This window comes from Peromyscus californicus, unplaced genomic scaffold, assembly GCF_007827085.1.
Source record: "Peromyscus californicus insignis strain IS unplaced genomic scaffold, ASM782708v3 Scaffold_12__1_contigs__length_115047231, whole genome shotgun sequence".
Taxonomy (NCBI): Eukaryota; Metazoa; Chordata; class Mammalia; order Rodentia; family Cricetidae; genus Peromyscus; species Peromyscus californicus.
In genome coordinates, this window is record NW_026294413.1 from 86,452,715 (window position 1) to 86,470,518 (window position 17,804).

The 17,804-nt window shown below is 42.9% G+C and overlaps 2 protein-coding genes across 11 annotated transcripts in view; both read right to left on the reverse strand.

Moving 5' to 3' along the window:
- Stimate (STIM activating enhancer) overlaps positions 1–5,438 on the reverse strand; it is a 57,487-nt gene extending 52,049 nt beyond the window's left edge. For 3 of the 4 annotated variants that reach the window (XM_052733736.1, XM_052733734.1, XM_052733733.1), the window contains exon 1: positions 5,171–5,436. In XM_052733736.1, coding sequence (XP_052589696.1) covers positions 5,171–5,330 — 160 coding nt within the window. In that variant the 5' untranslated portion in view covers positions 5,331–5,436. Of the gene's footprint in view, positions 1–5,170 lie in introns of all 4 variants that reach the window. The other variant, XM_052733735.1, reaches the window with a different exon arrangement.
- Positions 5,439–8,289: 2,851 nt separating this feature from the next.
- Sfmbt1 (Scm like with four mbt domains 1) overlaps positions 8,290–17,804 on the reverse strand; it is a 124,106-nt gene continuing 114,591 nt past the window's right edge. For all 7 annotated transcript variants that reach the window (XM_052733743.1, XM_052733741.1, XM_052733744.1 and 4 more), the window contains 4 exons: positions 16,962–17,140; positions 16,537–16,782; positions 15,243–15,371; positions 8,290–13,999 (listed from right to left, as the gene is read on the reverse strand). In XM_052733743.1, coding sequence (XP_052589703.1) covers positions 13,859–13,999; positions 15,243–15,371; positions 16,537–16,782; positions 16,962–17,140 — 695 coding nt within the window. In that variant the 3' untranslated portion in view covers positions 8,290–13,858. The remainder of the gene's footprint in view (positions 14,000–15,242; positions 15,372–16,536; positions 16,783–16,961; positions 17,141–17,804) is intronic.

Here is a 17,804-nt window from a genome sequence, read left to right on the forward strand (position 1 = left end):
ACAATTCAGATCGTCTCCTAATTCACATAACTCCAAATTAACAAAATTTTATTATAAATGAAGTGGTAGAATGCCTTTTGGACAAATGCTATCAAATAAATGAACATCCAGAAATCCAAGTCTTCTGAAATGAAAGTCCTGATGCTAACATCAGTCACACTACTTTCCCTAGTGGGCACAACAGCCCGGACAGAAAAAGGAATGCTCTTCCTTTCCACAGGGAGAGGAGTATGTGCTGGGTCCTGGGTGCTGGGCCCAGAGACCACTGCCTTTACTGCCTTATAGCCTCAGCAGAGAGGTACAGCTTGCTTTCTTTACAAGGAAGTAACCTCTAGGTGAAAGGTTACCAAGAACAGGGTTTTCATTCGCTCTCAAAGCATCATAGTGAGAATGATACTTTTATAGGGGAGAAATGAGGGATCCTCCAACTTCTAACAAGAAGTAACCGGCCTTTCTCTTTCTTGATTTTTTTGGGTTGTTTTGACACAGGTTCTCTCCACATAACCCTGGCCGTCCTGGAACTTGTTCTGTAGACCAGGTTGGCCTAAACTCACAGAGATCCTCCTGTCTCTGCTTCCTGAGTGCTGGGATTAAAGGCGAGTGCCGCCACCACCTAGCAAGGCCTTGCTTTATCTAAGAGCTACAGCCTCCTGACAGCATTAACAGTGACACACAGCACCTCTTATGGAGTGTTCAGACATAAAAAGGTTATGACTTTAACTGCTCCAAATCGGGGAAACACGGGGTCAGTGACACAATGCAGATGCCCAAGGAAACACCCAGAAACCCATGGAATGTGGACACTTTAGACAACTACCAATCAGGAGTCTTCCAAAGGCCAATGTCATTAAAAACTAAAAAGCGTGCGCGCATATGTACATAAGCAGTGGGGCTGGAGATACAGCCAAGTGGTAGAACACAAGCCTGTCATGGTGAAGCCCAGGGTCATCCTAAGCACTGCTACAGCAAAGCCCAACCTGAACACAAAGCACGGCCCTCTGCCGAGTCAACTGTTCAAAACTCCAGCTATTAAAAAAATATATGGCATCTGAGCAAACGTGAACATGCAGTGGATATCAGATGATAATGCTATCAAGTTATTAATCCTCTTAGGTGTTATACAGAGGACTGTCCTTATTCTTAGGAGACCGTTGAAGTATTCAGAGATGAAGTGTGGCAATGATTGCAACTTTTCTTCAAATGGCTCAGAAAAAAAAAAGTCATAAAGAGAGAAATCTTGATAAAGTGTGAATTTATGAAACTAGGTAGCAGGCAGGCATTTGCTTTTCTGACTTTTTTTGTTTGTTTGTTTTTCGAGACAGGGTTTCTCTGTGTAGCTTTGGAGCCTGTCCTGGAACTCACTCTGTAGTCCAGGCTAGCCTCGAACTCACAGAGATCCGCCTGGCTCTGTCTCCCGAGTGCTGGGATTAAAGGCGTGCGCCACCACTGCCCGGCCTTTTCTGACATTTTTAAAGATAAAACTGTGATGGGATATAGAGAGGCAACCATAAGAAACATTGTGCCAACTTGGTATGTACATAGAGCACACAGGGAGGCCAGCTCTGTGTGAGTGAAAATACCACATACTCTAATCTGGGATTAAGACATCAGAGCTGAGTGGACTGGTTTGTGATTTTGCTTTGGGCCACAGGAAAAGACCTATCACTTCTTAATGCCAGTATCTGTTGGTACAATCTGTATCCATTTCTACCAGCTTGCTAGTCCCCCCTATCTGTGGTGTGAAAAAACACAGGCAGATTTACCCAAGCTGTCAAAATGCTTGTTTTGTTAAAAGCCAAGTGTGTCCACACTTCAGCTCAGAACCCTGACTGGGCATGGTGAAGGCAGTTTGAGTTTGCTCTGCACTCACAGTCCTGAGAGTGAACACCCCCAAATGCTAACACACACAAGCCAATGCCGACCTCTGGCTGGCGGCTAGCTGACTCTCCTACACTGGAATGGTTTGCCAAGCTCCACAACTGCTCAGCTACACTCTGCTGCAACCAGTCCGAGTGACTTCAGTGAGTCACAGACTCTGAGACAAAGACACCAAACAAGAGGAACTGTTTGGCAGGCAGATCATGACATAGCCTCTTGCTTAAAGTAGATATGTAGATACTCAGTCAGTTTCATAACGTCTCCAAAAACTCAAGAGTGGCTAGAAACTTTATAATCTGGCTTGAGTTTGCTGGGCCTTCCCTGCACAAGGGGCTCCCTAGCTGAAAGCTCTGGGAAATCCACCTACTTAATTCACAAAGTGATGCTGCCCATGAATATACCGGTGGTTGGTGACCTCTAACAGTCTGCATGGTTATATAGAATGAAGAACAGGATACATACAGGACCTGGCATAGATGCCCTTAACTACTTAGTCTGAGTCAATCTGCAACTTCCAGACATAACACAAGACGTCTATCAGAGCACCAGGGGGAGAAATACTTGTAAGAACCCAAATTTTCCCTAGGTGATATTAAGATATATCCAAATTCTTCCTTTAGTACAAAGCCCACCCTCTCATACCAGGGTAGAAACACAGCAATGAGGGCAAAGTGATTTTATGCATAGAAAAAGAACAAAACAGCAGTCTGAGGATCCACTAAAACCAAGAATGTAAAGGGAGGAAACTTCATAGTCTGTCAGGCAGAGAAGTGAGTCTATCATACTACAGCAAGAGCTGGTCCAGCCAGGAAACAGAATAGTCCCCTGTAGTCAGAACTGGGATAGAACCCAAGAGAGACACTGACTCCTCTGCCTTAAGGGACACAGTACCAGGAAGCAGAAGACCTGAAAGAGAACAGGAACTGTTAGTTCAAATTGTTCAGAAGAATCTAAAAGGCATTTAAAATGTGCCTGAAGATGAAAAAGACGGGACTGCTGAAGTAAGGTGCCCCCACCCCAAGGGCTTCCAGTTGGGCTCTGGCCCAGAAGGCTGGCCCTGACTCCAGCAGCTCAGCCAGACAGATTCTGTGACCAGGAAGGCAGACGTGGACTAACAGCTGGCAGATGTGCTTCCCCAGCAAAAATCAAGTCCAAAGTGTAAGGCAGCCCCTTAAGAATCCCTTCCTCTTCCTGGCTATTCAAAATGGAAAACCCCATAGCTGTATTTCAACAGGACCAAGAAATCTAAGCAATATGAAAGGTACTTCCCAAATTGGGTTGCAGTGCGTTGGACCTCCTGATCGTGCCACAGTCCCACCTTCTGGGCTTGCTCTACCTGCTTTGTGTGTCCAGGACAGACCCAGGTATGTATGGCCTTCCCAGTTCTTCTACACAGCATTCTAACTCTCACTGTCCAGGGCCCACTGGCCATACTCATAAACTTCTTCCACACCAAGCTTTCCCCTGAACAGGAATCTACTTTCTCAGAATATGCTCGCAGAAAGTACTAGCAACACTGGAATTTGTGCATAAACTCACACTGAAGATTAAGTAAAGAGGTGAGAGTGTCCCCGAAGACTTGCAGGGCCAGAACGGCCACTCTGAACACATTCACCCTGACAGTTCACATCTGTGAGCACCTCTGCCCAGACATAATCGCCTTTCCCTCTCTGAATTACAAGTGTGAAACCCTAGGGGTCCCACCGGACCAACAGCACCATTCAAACCCACACAGCCAGCTTCCACACGACAATATCTCAGGTTTTGCATAATAAAAATGAGACCTATAGGTCCTTGAGAAAGGAATGGTGGCTGGAGAAGAGAAGGGGAAGAAGCCCCACTCATGGTATCTCAAAAACACATGTATATGCACCTGTCGGCAACAGTCTGGCTAAGTTGAAACCAACTGTGACTGTGGGAACAAACGAGCATTGGGTCAGCAGAGAAAATGGCAAACACATGGGCAGTTAGGCACTTCTTGTTCAAGGCCAAGCAGACAGAAAGAAAGAGTGGCCAGAATTAGAGGCTCTCCAGGGCCACTTGAAGCCTGGGAGAGATTGCCCAAAGAAACCTCTTGTTATAAATAAGCAAGGCAAACCCTGCATCTGCATTCAGCTGCAGAAGCCCCCATCCCCCCAAACTGAAGAGCAGATGCTGCTGGAACTCCCCATTCTGACCACGGAGCACAGTTTTGAGAACAAACCAGTTTTGGAATTAATGCTTCTTTAGTTACAACTCCCCTCTAACACATTACAGGGACACTCCAAGGCCTGTGTGCCAACAGAACCTCCATCCTTTAATAAGAGGGGGATGCCCATCAGGGAGACAACACAGCCTGCTAACTCCAGGGTACTAAAGGTCCGTACCCCATCCCACCGCACAAGGGCCAAATGCGACTTCCTTCTTTACTATCAAACTCTCAAGGAATAGCTTTAGGCGACTTTGCATGGGGATTCTGAGACCTTCCCCAGACTTTCTAAGCCTCCTTCATCAAGCCAACCAGGATGTAAGAGTTTCACAGAAAAAAAAAGAGGAAATTTAAAATGTAAATAACAAACATGGTTTGGGAAGAACAGCCTGGGGAAACTTCAGATAAAACTTAAATAGGAAAGCTTGGGATAGAGCTGAACAGGTGGAAAAGAAAAAGGAAGACGAGACCAAGGTGGGGACCAAGGCAGTCCGAGAGGAGAGGATCTTTCCTGAACAATGGAGGGAGTGTGACAGGAGGGTCGCGCGGCAATACGGGACCCGGACTGCACAGCCCTAACACTACAGGTGGGTGTGGGTGCGGGATTTATACGCCAACAGAGAGGGCAAGCCTTACGAGGGAAGGTTCAGGGAAGAGTCCAGCACTGGACTCGCAGGGACTGAAGGCTGCCTGTCTGAGAGCCCCGGGGAGGTTAAGAGGAGCCCCTGAGAAGGAGCTGAGAGCCGGGCCACCTTTCGGGGGGATCTCAGTCCATACCGGAAAGTGAGGTAACCTTAATTTGCGATGGCAAGGTGGGAGGGGACAGCTTTAGGCTGGCATCTGGTAAGAGAGAGGTCTAAGGTGGTGAGCTCAGGGCAGGGTCACTCCCGGCCAAAAGCTGCAGCGCTAAGCCCAAGAGTGTGAGGGTCCGGGACTCCCTTCCAGTCTGCGGATGCCCAGCACGGTCTCGCGGGAGAGGGAGGCACCGCAGCTCTAGGGCCCGGTCCCCAGGCCGGAACTCTAGCGACAGGAGGGTCCCTGGGGTGGGGCTGGGCCCGCAGCTGGCGACGCGGGGCCAGGGAGGGGCTGGGGTCCCGGACTCACGCATCAATGTGCTGAAGGCCACGACGCCGAGCAGCCCCTGCAGGAAGATGCCGAAACTGTGCATGAGCGCGCCGCTTTCACAGCGGCCCGCCCCGGACGCGACCGTGGAGGCCGGCCCGCCTGGCAGTCCGCGGCTCACGTTCCCTCCCGGGCCTTGCATGACGGCCTGGCGGCAGGGCGCGAGGGGCCGCGCCGCCCAGCCGCGACCCGGGGACCCGGAGCTGGGAGCCGGTACCTCAGACCGCGGCCGCCTCCGCGCCGCGCGTAACCCGACGTCTGAGATCGTAGAGCTTGATTGGTCCGGCCAGGCGTGAGGCGGGCTTCGCCTCTCCAGGGGCGGGGCTCCGGCCAAGGCTAGGGGGCGGGGCCGAGGGGACTCCCTTAGCAGGTAGAGGAGCAGGAGAGCAGGACTGTGTGAAAGGCAATCAACAGAACCCTGTGCTCCAGGTCGTGAGGATAGCGTCAGAGACAGTGATTAAGCCTGTCGTTAAATCCCTATCCCCTCCAAGGTGAATCTTTTTTTTTTTTTTTTTTTGGTTTTTCGAGACGGTTTCTCTGTGTAGTTTTGGTGCCTGTCCTGGATCTCACTCTGTAGACCAGGCTGGCCTCGAACTCACAGAGATCCGCCTCCCTTTGCCTCCCGAGGGCTGGGATTAAAGGCTTGCGCCACCACCGCCTGACACAAGGTGAATCTTTAATGCTCTGGACAACTTACTAAAAATACTCATAGATTTTGCCCCCAGATTCAGATTCACTACTTCAGAAGTGGAGCCAAATAACCTGCAGCTACATTGTGCTGAAGCACGGTGCTGAGTGCAACAATCTCACACTGAGTCTTCTTGCCACGCCAGGCTTTGAGGGTTCTACTTTCCGTGGCCAAAGGCCAGAAGATTTGATTTATTACTCAAAGATTTAAGGTGAGTCGTTCCCCCACCATTTACATAATTTGTGGGGTTTTTGTTGTTTTGAAACAGGCTTTTTTTTTTTTTTTTTTTTTTGATTTTTCGAGACAGGGTTTCTCTGTGTAGCTTTGCACCTTTCCTGGAACTCACTTGGTAGTCCAGGCTGGCCTCGAACTCATAGAGATCCTCCTGGCTCTGCCTCCCGAGTGCTGGGATTAAAGGCGTGCGCCACCACCGCCCGGCTGAAACAGGCTTTTATGTAGCCCAGGCTGTCCTCAAACTTAAAACAAGTATGTGTAAAACAAAGATGGCTTTGAACTTCTGAGCCCCTTGCCTGCACATCCCAAGTGCTGGGATTTCAGGCCTGTGACACCACAGCCTGATTTTGCTGTTTTGTTTGAGATGGGGATCTTGTTGAGTTACCTGGGATGATTTGGAACTTCTGGACTCAAATGATCCTTCCACCTGTCTCCAAGGAGCTATGACTACAGTTCAGTGCCACTACACTTGGCTCCTCTTTTAATTTAATGGTTACTTCAGCATCTTTTACTTTATAGAAATATAGTGAGTTTAAATGAAAAGTCAATATGTACATGTCCCTACTTTGTTCACTTATGAGGTACAACTACAAATTGAATTTTTTTTTTTAATTTGTTTGAGACAGAGTCTGGAACTTGTTGTGTAGACCAGGATTTGCCAGCCTCTGCCTCAAGGCATATGCCACCACACCCAGCCTGATTTCCTGTTTTGTTTTGTTTTTTTTAAATACTAATGATGGATATTTGATGATCTCCAATATACCAGTGTGCAGACAGACACCCATTTAACTCTTACTACCTGGGCTCCTAGACTTCACAGGTGTCTCTCTAGACTCCTCTTGGTGCTCAAGAGCCCCGACTTTCCTGCTCCATGTCAATGGACATGTGTGTGGTCTACATTTGTTGGACAATAAATATCTCAAAAGAAATTTCTCCAAGAATGTCTAATTATCAAAGAGGGCTAAATGCTATTCAAAGATTTCCTGGTTAGCAGGAATATTAACTCTGTAATTCAGAAAAAAGTGCAATTCTCCATTCTCTCACAATCTACTCACACAGCCTTCTAATTGTATGGAGGCCGTTCCCTATTCCTGCCCAATGAACTGCTGCTCAAGCTTCAAGCCCACCTTTCCTCCGCATCCCCATGGTGCTTTCCCTTTCCTTGTGATACTTTTCAGACTGTTAGCTCACACAGCTGTCTCTCCTACCTCTGAAGATGAGCTTCCTGAAAGCAGAACTAGTCTTGATTAACTACTGAAACCAACAGATTTAGCATACAACAAACATACATTTAACTGGATTTCAACTTATAAATTTTAAAATGCTCCATAAATTTATTGACCATGGGGGAAAAGATTAAGAAAATAAATGGATATGGGAAACTTAAAATTGAATTATTCCCTTTAAGTCCAAGAAGGATCTTATATAAAAGCACTTAACAGTTACAGTTCATGTTCAGGGAGAACCAGAGAGTGTATCTTAAAGCAGAAGAGATTGTGACTGGGCATAAGATTATTAGTTACAGCCCTCGGAGGGTATAGGGGGTTGGGTGGTGGTGCAGACCTTTAGTCCCAGCACTCAGGAGGCAGAGGCAAGTGGATCTCTGAGTTTGAAGCCAGCCTGGTTTACAGAGCGAGTTCTAGGAAAGCCAGGGCTACACAGAAAGCTCATCTCAAAACAAACAAACAAACAAAAAACCCTAAAAACAAAAAAGATTATTAGTTACCTGAAGACAGAGTTTAAGAAAAATTGCACATAGAGCTGAAAAGTGAAGTGTGGGACAAAACACTGTTCTGTCATTCAGATGTGGATGATTCTAAGGCCCACAGAGAACAAAAAACAGAGGATTCTGCTCAACCTATCTCCTCTTAGTAACTTAAAAAAATTATCTAAATCCAGAAGGGATAGCAAAAGACAGGGGGGCTTCTAGAGTTTTATTCAAGTAGGAAGGGCCTCTTTTACTCATTTCAGAAATGACTCTCTGGTGCCCCACTAGAAAGAGTTTGGAAGAATGTACTCTAGCAAAAGCCTTTCTTACTATAAAATTAGCACAAATGAAGTTAAAGAGATTAATACCTGTTTATAATTTTCTCACAACCACCTAAAACTGTCATATCACAAATTTATTATAAATTTATTTGCCAAAAAGAAAGAAAAACACGCATATATTCATTCAAAATAGTTTTGTTTTGTTTTTAATCCTTTAAAATTATAACCATCAAACTTGATGGGAGTTATTTTAATAGGTATTCTAGTGCATATTTCTCCTTAAGTGTACTTGGTCTTCAATGCATAAATTTTTAAATTAAAAGGAAAAACAGCAAGCAGGAAGGATACAATGCCAAAAGCATTTCATTTTGTTCCAAACACGCAACTTATTTTTGTTTTTTTGGCTTGTTTTTTAAAAGTAAAAATACATTAAACAAGGTGCATTACTTGCAAGGAGAGATTATTGGAGAGAGGCCTAAGGATAGAGCTGGATCCGGCCTGGAGTCCCATCCTGGCAGGCCTCTGATTGTCATTAGAGAAAATTCAACTAAAAGGAGAGGAGGGAGGTGAGAGGAAAAACAAATGAGCACTAAGAGTCTCAACAGAAGCATTCAAACTACCTTTCCCAGTATCTTACAAAAGGGACTAGAGACTGCTCCTTCACCTCTGCCCAAGCTTTGTAAACTTCTGTCTCCTCCACTAAGCATCTGCTTTGTGATCTGAGTTGCCCTTAAAGTCTGTAACCTTCAACATTCTGTGACCACCTCTATTCTGCAAAGCTAGACCTAGAATAAACCATATGGGAACCCTGAAAACTGTCCCTCTCTCACACATCAGCAATGGGGACACTTTCACTGTCAGCAGCTCCCTTCCCTCCTGCCTGTGGCTCAGCTCTGCACTTCCCTGCTGGTAGTGACAACTGTCTGGTGAAGCTGTTGCTTGTCTCCCATTCACAGCACTTCACTGTGGTAGGCCATAATACCCTACCAGATTAGTCAGAAAAAGCATTAGTTTCAGACCTACTTTCCTATCCCCTACCTCCCCTACAAACCTTCACTCCTGTTTTTGCAGGTTCCTGTGAAATTCTGACTTCTTAAACACAGTAGCAAGAAAATCAATATGCACTGCATTTTTCATACTTAAACATTTTTTCATGTTTCATACTTAAGGCTGCTCCCAGAGCCAAGTTACCTGTGTGGCTGAAGACAAGCACCGAGGAAAACAAGCCCCAGGTGACTGGACCTGGAACCAGATCCATCTGGACTAGACTCTGGGTTTAGAATTCTTACAACTAAACTCTAGGTCAACAGGTAGCTTACTAGGGTAAATTCAAATTCCCCAAGTATATACATTCTTATACAAAGCAATCACCAACATTCATGAGTAAAACATTTAAAATGGAAAGGCAAACGCCAGGAAAGTGATTGTTACTTCTTGGTTGTACAAGAGGCTCTGTCCTTACAGAGTTTCTAATCCAACACCATGGCTACAAGACACGTAAGTACAAAGGTCCTCAGACCGGAGACATCCAAATCTACAAAGGGAGTATCTCTTTCGCCCAAGTTTTGTACTTCACTTCTGTGATGTGCTTTCTTACTTCAAAAGGACAGGCCGGGCGGTGGTGGCGCACGCCTTTAATCCCAGCACTTGGGAGGCAGAGCCAGGTGGATCTCTGTGAGTTCGAGGCCAGCCTGGGCTACCAAGTGAGTTCCAGGAAAAGGCGCAAAACTACACAGAGAAACCCTGTCTCGAAAGAAAAACCAAAAAAAAAAAAACAAAAAAAAAAACCCCCAAAAAAAGGACAACACAGGTCCTATTGGTAAAACGGATCATTTAGGGACTTGTATGAATTTGCACACACATGGAATATATCCAGTATGTAAGACAAGTTCAAACTCAATGTGTGTTTCCAGCACTTCTGGCAATCAATGAAACCAGAAAAGAATCTCTTCAATATAAGTTTTTGGTGAGACATATCAAGTAAGAATAAGCATCAGTGATAGTTTTTACAATGTTTTTACATTGCTGTTACCTTTCATTTAGATCCCCTTGATGTGATGTGTGTCTTGGAAACAGTGTTGACTTGAGAGGGTGGGGTGTTTTGAGTCCTACCTGCCTTAAGCTATATTCAGGCATCCCATTAATAACCAACTTGGTTCTCGAGAGCACGTAAAATGTACTCAAGTCTTCAAGTCTTCAGGAAGTTTGGGTCTAATGCCCTTTCCCTAACAGTGAAAATAATTTTACTTCTAGGAAAAGAGACATACAAAGGTCAAAGTCTGAAGTGGTTTTCTATTCCTGCCTCTATTATAATTCAAAAACTATTTACCAAGATCATCCCTTCTAGAGGTTGGCTAGTACCCTTCCTTGAGACATATTATAAACACAGGGAACCAAGTACATTGCTAAAGAAAGACTAAAGATAGAATTCAAAGGCTCCATTAATGCTTTCCTATATTTGAAAAGGATGAAGATGGCTCACAAAGGAAAATAGCAGTCACAAGAAACCAATAAAATATAGTCAAAACATCAGGCCAATCTGCACACACAGGTCAAAGTTTCTCCTAAAGGACCAACAAAGCTGTAAAGTCTAGTTTAAGTCAGTTTACTTTTCAGGTCTAGGAGGATAACGGAGGCCATTCATGCGTTTCTAAGTTTGTCAACCCAGGTTAAAGATGGATCACAATAAACTTGCCTACAGGCAAGCTGTGAGATCAACTGCAGACGAACTCCAGACAACATACTTCTAACCAATTTATGAGCTTGGCTTCCTCAGAAACAGACGTCACACACAAATGTGCAACATATAAGCCCCTTACCCCAACAATGCAAGCTATTACCAAGCTTAAAACATCTGAGAATCACCATAATTGAACAATCACTGCTACCCAGCCTAACTCTAGCATCTTAGTTATCTAACTTACTATCTTATTTATCTAAATAGAAAAAAAAAAAAAAACAACCAAAAAACCCACAGTCTCATATAGTCCAGGCTAGCCCAGAATTCACTATGTCGCTGAGGATGATCTTGAACTTCTGATCTTCATTTCCACTTCCCAAGTGATGGGATTAGAGGTATATGTATCACCATACCCAATTTGGGATTAGAATTTTATACTTTAAAAAGTCCTCTGCAAAATTCTCATACAATTATCCTTTTATGTGTGACACCTGGGAGGAGGGATGGGGGTTGATAATTCTTTTTTTTGTTTTGTTTTGTTTTTTTGAGACAGGGTTTCTCTGTGTAGCTTTGGAGCCTGTCCTGGGACTCACTCTGTTAGACAAGGCTGGCCTTGAACTCACAGAGATCCGCCTGGCTCTGCGTCCTGCTGGGATTGAAAGCATGTACCAGCACACTGGGCTCCATAATTCTTCTTTAATGTGACTATCAAGTATACTGTATCCAAATAAGAGTGCAAGGAACATTTAAGGATACCCTCCTCACTTGTCTAATTTATGAGTGGCCTTTCTACAGGAGAAAGGAGAGACTGAATAATTATGGTACAGTCAGACAAGACTGTTGTGTTCCAACCCTCCCCTACTCAGGACTACGTAGAGCCATGTGCTTCACCTTTTCAGACACAATACCTGTCATCTCTGATAGTTCTACATTCTGTCATCTTTGAGGTCAAGAAGAAAGACATAATAACACAGTCACCGCTGTCACTCTTCCTTTTACTAAGACAACAGTGTGAGATCCTACAGGCATAGGTTTTATGAGGCCCCCCTTTTGTACTAGTGACTTGACTGTGGAGGTCTGGGGAAATTCTAGGAAGACAGCCACTCCAAATCAGCCTGCCAATACTAGCTGTTTCCGAGTGTCAAGTATGCTTCTCTCCCAGGGTCATGAAACACTCAAGTTTTTAAAAGCTGGATCTCTAAGTAAGCTCAAATAATGAGCTGTTACTTAGATGCAGATTCTTCCAGATACACCTGTTGGTAACAATATGAAGAGTTACCGTGTGAAGACTTGGTTGGAGGGCTTCAATTAAAATGGTTCAAGAGTTACCCAATGAAGAACAGGATCCAGACTACAGACTTTCCCAGTGTCCATAAAAACAAATTGGGGTTGAGGTAAGGAAAAAAAAAATCACAATTTAAATTTGTAATATTACCTTATATTTGTATAGTTGTTCAGAATTTACTCAGTTTGCAGTTTTAAAACATTTTCAATTCTTGAGGAAAAATGCTTAGGGTATAAATCTGTAGAGAGATTAGGGTAACCCCAAAATAAATAAATAAATAAATAATTAACAAGGAAAACATTTAAAGGAGGCAACCTGTGTATGTATGTCTTTCCTTACTCATGGCTACAGTATAGCAAGTGCTATTCTTCTAGAATAGCTAACAATGTCATTATAAGTGAAAATTCACCTAGAGTTTCGTGTCAACTAGAGTTTAATTGAAAAAAAAATTCCAAGAATGAGCTACTGAATGAGAATCCTCAGACTGTAAATTACATTAAATTTAAATTGGTTTAACTGCAGACAGGTATACACATGGCTGAACAGAGGCTTACAGACTCCTCCACCACCTCTCTCATCAAAGTACCAACCAACTCTGATTGGCTTTCCAGATAAGACAAGATCTGGGACATTTGGGGTGGTGCGGTTATGGACTCCATAACTACTTCTCAATAATTATCATGGAGGACACTGCTAACAAACTCCATACTTTGCGCCACCCCCAAAGCCACATTTTCTCTGCTGTGCTTCTACCTGGACACATCTAGAAAATTGGGAAAATGGGCTTTACAGTGGATCCAAACAACACCTACTGATTTTCACTGAGAGTAGAGACTCCAGAAATGAAACAGAGGTAGTCAAACAACTCTAGAGAAAAATAAACATAAAATAAAAGCCACTTAAGTATCTTTCAAAACTAATAGGGAGAGAGTAATTAAACTGAAATACCATACATTAGTCTTTGTGAGGCCGCCTAACAAAGGTGGCCAAAACTGGGTCAAGATGAAGGAAATAACAGTAGAATTCTTAGGACAAATTGGTTAAGAGGTTGGTGTAAGTGCCAAAAGGATATCTTTAAGAAAGCAGACAGGGCCTTCTCTAACTTCTGTCACAGATTTAGCATTCAGCTTAAAAATGGCATTATACAAAAATGTCACTCATGGCTGTAAGCGCATTCATCAACAGAGGTAGTAAACAAAGGAACTCCTAAGAATAGATTTTAAAATGGATCAAAGTGTGACTATACATTCAAAACCTTAGAGCCACATAATCATCCCCAAAATGAACTGCTTTAATTTAAAAAAAAAAGAAAAAAGAAAAAGAAAAAGCTTAAAAAACACAATGACAATGAAGCACTGATGTGCCTTAGGCACAGTCCCAAATCAGTGCTGACTTAAAGCTGTGTCCTCTTTTCAAGAAAGAGAAAGCAGAGAACAAAGTTCAATCTACAGTGGGAAGGAATAGAATGAAAATAACCAAACTGGTGCTGTCCAGATCACTCTCTGTTTTCCCATCCATGGGAATTCATGTTTTTAAGGTTTTTGTTTTTTTTTTTTTCTCACAACTTTTTTAACTGCAATCTTCTGAACAGAAGTCTGTATCTCCACTGTAGGACAGCCATTTTTGTGCTGTTTTCGATTCCTCAGTGTGGGTCCTCCTTCCCTGAAAGTGCAAAGAAAGCAAGCCAACATTTGCAGGGCTGACAGCCCCAGGACTCCTGCAATCACCTGCAGAGCATGGTAAAGGGTTTGCTGCACTGTGCTTCAAAGACCCAGTTCACTCTGCTTGTCCTTCTCAGTTGGCAAACTGCTCATAAAAAGCAAACTTGATCCTCTCTATGTGATGGCAAAGCTTGATGGCAGGGCCCAACTTTAAGTCCATGCACTCTTGAACAGTGGGAAGGGTAAGGAGCAGAAGGGCCTGCCCATCGATTTCCTGTTGAGGACAAAGAACAAAGTGTCTGTGATGTGCACACAACGCAGCTCCTCCGCAACTGCCCTACTTGCACTATCACAACTACAGTCCTCTGCTTCCCTGTATTAATGAGTTTCCCCTTCTAAAAAGGGCCCAAGTCTGTCACCCTGAGAAGCTTTCAGAGTTAGTAATAAATCCTACTATATCCTTGAGACTCTAATCTATAGATTCTGCTCAACAGAAATTCAGTATCTGTGAAGCCCTGTAACTAACAACTAATTGTGAAAAGGAAACAGACTTTTAAAGGACTCTATTTTTTTTCTTCTTCTTTTTTTTCTTTCATTTTTTTTTGAGACAGGGTTTCTTTGTTTAACAGCCCTGGCTGTCCTGGAACTCTTTTGAAGACCAGGCTGGCCTCGAACTCAAGAGATCCAACTGTCTCTGCTTCCTGAGTGCTGAAATTAAAGGCGACCATGCCTGGCTAAAGGACTCTTTCTAAATCTAAAACTATATGAAAATACTAACTATAACTAATGTTCTCCTACCTTGTAAAATTCATAAAAACCTTCAAAGATGATCAGGCCTTTGTTTTACTTTTGAGACATGGTCTCACTGTGTAGCCTCCAATTCACTATGTAGCCCAGGCTGGCCTCCAACTTGTGAGCTTCTTCCCTCAACTATCCAAGCACTGAGGTAACAGTCATAGATGCTGTTTTGAATAGCACTACATCTTCTGTCTTCCATAACTATTTGTGGCCATTACTCTAGAGCCTGGCATATTAAAGATGCTAACTTTTTTAAAAAAAGACATCAAATCATTATTTTTAAAAAGATGAGGTCGCCGGGCGGTGGTGGCGCACGCCTTTAATCCCAGCACTCGGGAGGCAGAGGCAGGCAGATCTCTGTGAGTTCGAGGCCAGCCTGGGCTACAGCGCGAGATCCAGGAAAGGCGCAAAGCTACACAGAGAAACCCTGTCTCGAAAAACCAAAAAAAAAAAAAAAAAAAAAAAAAAAAGATGAGGTCAATTAATATATGCCTGATTTTAAGTTATTTAAATATTTATAGGACAGAATTAAATTTCGAGGGAAAACAAAGCAATAATCTGCTGCAATTATGGTACAAGTCATATGAGTAACAGAATGGAACTACAACAATCTTTTGTACCAAAATATTGTTTTCTAAATCTTGTACTTTTTGTCTATTATACACATAGTTCTTTGCCAAACAGACATTATTATTACAGGTTATGCTAGTCATGATTACCTGGTCAAGGAATATTCTTGCCAGTGGAGCACAGTCAGTGGACCTGATGAACCGCACAACGTCTGCCACGCTCCATTTCAGTGGGTTACTGTCCAGGTGAAGCCTTTCATCAACTTCAATCCTTATTTCCTTCATTCCCAACAACAAGATCAAACCAAATGGTATAAGCACTACATTTTAAAAAACGTCTCCCCAAAGAAATTAAATAATCTATCAAGACAGGATTTAAAGTAGCCTTAAGACTAACATCCTCCATTCCCCTATTCTCCCTCTCTTGGACTGATTTCTTCCAGCAAAGATGACAAAGAGGCCTATCTATATGCATTTAGCTATTTGGGAAACATAATATGAATTTTATTGTATTTATATTTCAAATGTGTCTCTGGACTGTTTTGGCTGTTCTCTGAGTAGGATGCTAGAACAAATGGTATTTCAAATGAGAGCAAGAAGAAGAAATCTTTTCTTGCTCCTGTTACTCGGACATTTTAAAAGTCCAGTTTAAAACAGTAATTGTGTTTGTTTTAGAGGGGTTTTATGTTGCCCAGGATAGCTTTGAACTCATCCCCTGCCTCCACCTCCCAAGTACTGGGATTACAGAGTATGTCACCACACCAGTTTTATACTGTGATGGGAATTAAACATAGGGCTTCATGCATACTAGGCAAGCACTCTACCAGCTCTAAAATAATAAGTGTAACATTCAGTATTATATAGGTCATACAATGTGCATAGTAAATATGCTAAACAAGATAGCTTAATGAGAATTAAATGGGTGAATAATTTGTTTCTAGAAAACTACACATATCATAAAAAATTATTTAAACAACACCTTTGCTTAAACCAAATGGGAGATTACAAATAAACTATCAATGAAACTTTTTCTTTTTACTTAAAACCAGCAGCTTGAGAATGTCCCTTCATAAATAATCTCCAAACAATTCTTGAAGCACATGAAGACCACAGCTTTGAGGATCACTTTATTCTCTTTTTTTAAAGATTTACTTGTATTTGTATTTGTGTGTGCATGCACACCGTACCCAAAGGGGCCAGAAGAGGACATCCGAACTGGAATTCCAGGCGATTTTGTGGGACACCCTGCCATGGGTGCCAGGAACCCAACTTGAGTGCTCCAGAAGAGCAGGATGCTGAACCATCTCTCCAACTCCTGGGGATCAACTGAAAATGACCCTACAAATTCTTCTAAGTTTATATGGAAAGAAGTGGAATGCTAGCACCATAAATGATAGATTGTAAAGGGAAATGAGAAGATTTTTTTTTCTTTTAAACAAGGTACCTTTGGTGAAGGAGGCTTATTTTCCTCATCTGAGAATGAAGGAGTGCGGAGTTCCTTTTTACTCATCTCTGTGTCTGGGGGTTGTGGGGTGGGCATCTCATTCTGGGTGGGAGAAGGGGAGCATGATTTTTTTTCTGACACTTCAGATTCTTCCTGTAATTCATCCTGTTGTTCAGATGCACTGTCCTCACTTAGAGAATCATCATCTCCATCATCTGCATCATCCTCATCTTCACCCCCACTGCCCTAGAGGAAAAGGAGAGAAATCTCACTGAAACTCAGGACAAAGCAGTAGTCACTGGACCACAAAATCATCTACTGACCAGAGACTGAGATGACAAAAATGTGCAGGCACTATGTATACAGACTGTAAAGTAGTGGTCATTTGGCTCCTACAAAGGACAGCTATGTCACAGATCTCATACCTGGGGTGAGCCCACTGGGGTATTGTCAACAGACGCAGAAGCACGTTTCTTCTTATGAACAAAAATATTTTTCCTCCTTTTCCTCTTCTTACTGGCTTTTTTCAGGGCACAAGCTAAATTACTATGACCACCAGGTGGCCTTCCAATTCTTTTATTTTTCTTCTTTCCATAATAGTGTGCTAAATATAAATGACCAAAAAGAAGGAAAAAAGTAGCTCCATTATTGTTGTGTACCTCAAAACCACAGGATTTCATTAGCACAGCAGAAAATGGGTATACTACATTTGTAGTTTAAATTCCATACATTGGAATAAGCAGAGAAATACATAATTTGATTTTTGTACTAACATGTAAAAATGTAAACAATCCTCACTTTATCAAGGCAGACAACATCTCCATCAATACAGAGTTTTCTCAGGGCCCCAGTCATTCATTTGCAGGGTAACCTCTTTTCTAGTTCCTTCAATGCACATGAACTTGCTCTCTGCAGCACCATGCAGTAGGCAATGCTTTATAAATTGCTTCTTTCATACACTACGATTCATTTTCGTCTCATCTGTGCTGTATATATAACATTTAAGTAGCTCATTCTTTATGTTGGTGAGTAGGATTCTATTATAAAGATGTACCCATTCATTGATTTCACTGTTGATGTGCACTTGGGCCATATCCAGGTTTTGACCATAATTAATAAAGTTGTAATGAACAGCTCAGGTTCTTTGCAAGAGCAGTAAGTGCTCTTAGCCACAAAGCTATTTCTTTAGCCTCTCAAACAAGGCTCAAACAGGGTGTGTTTTCATTGTTTTACACAAATACCTAATAATTAACCTGCTGATGTTTTAA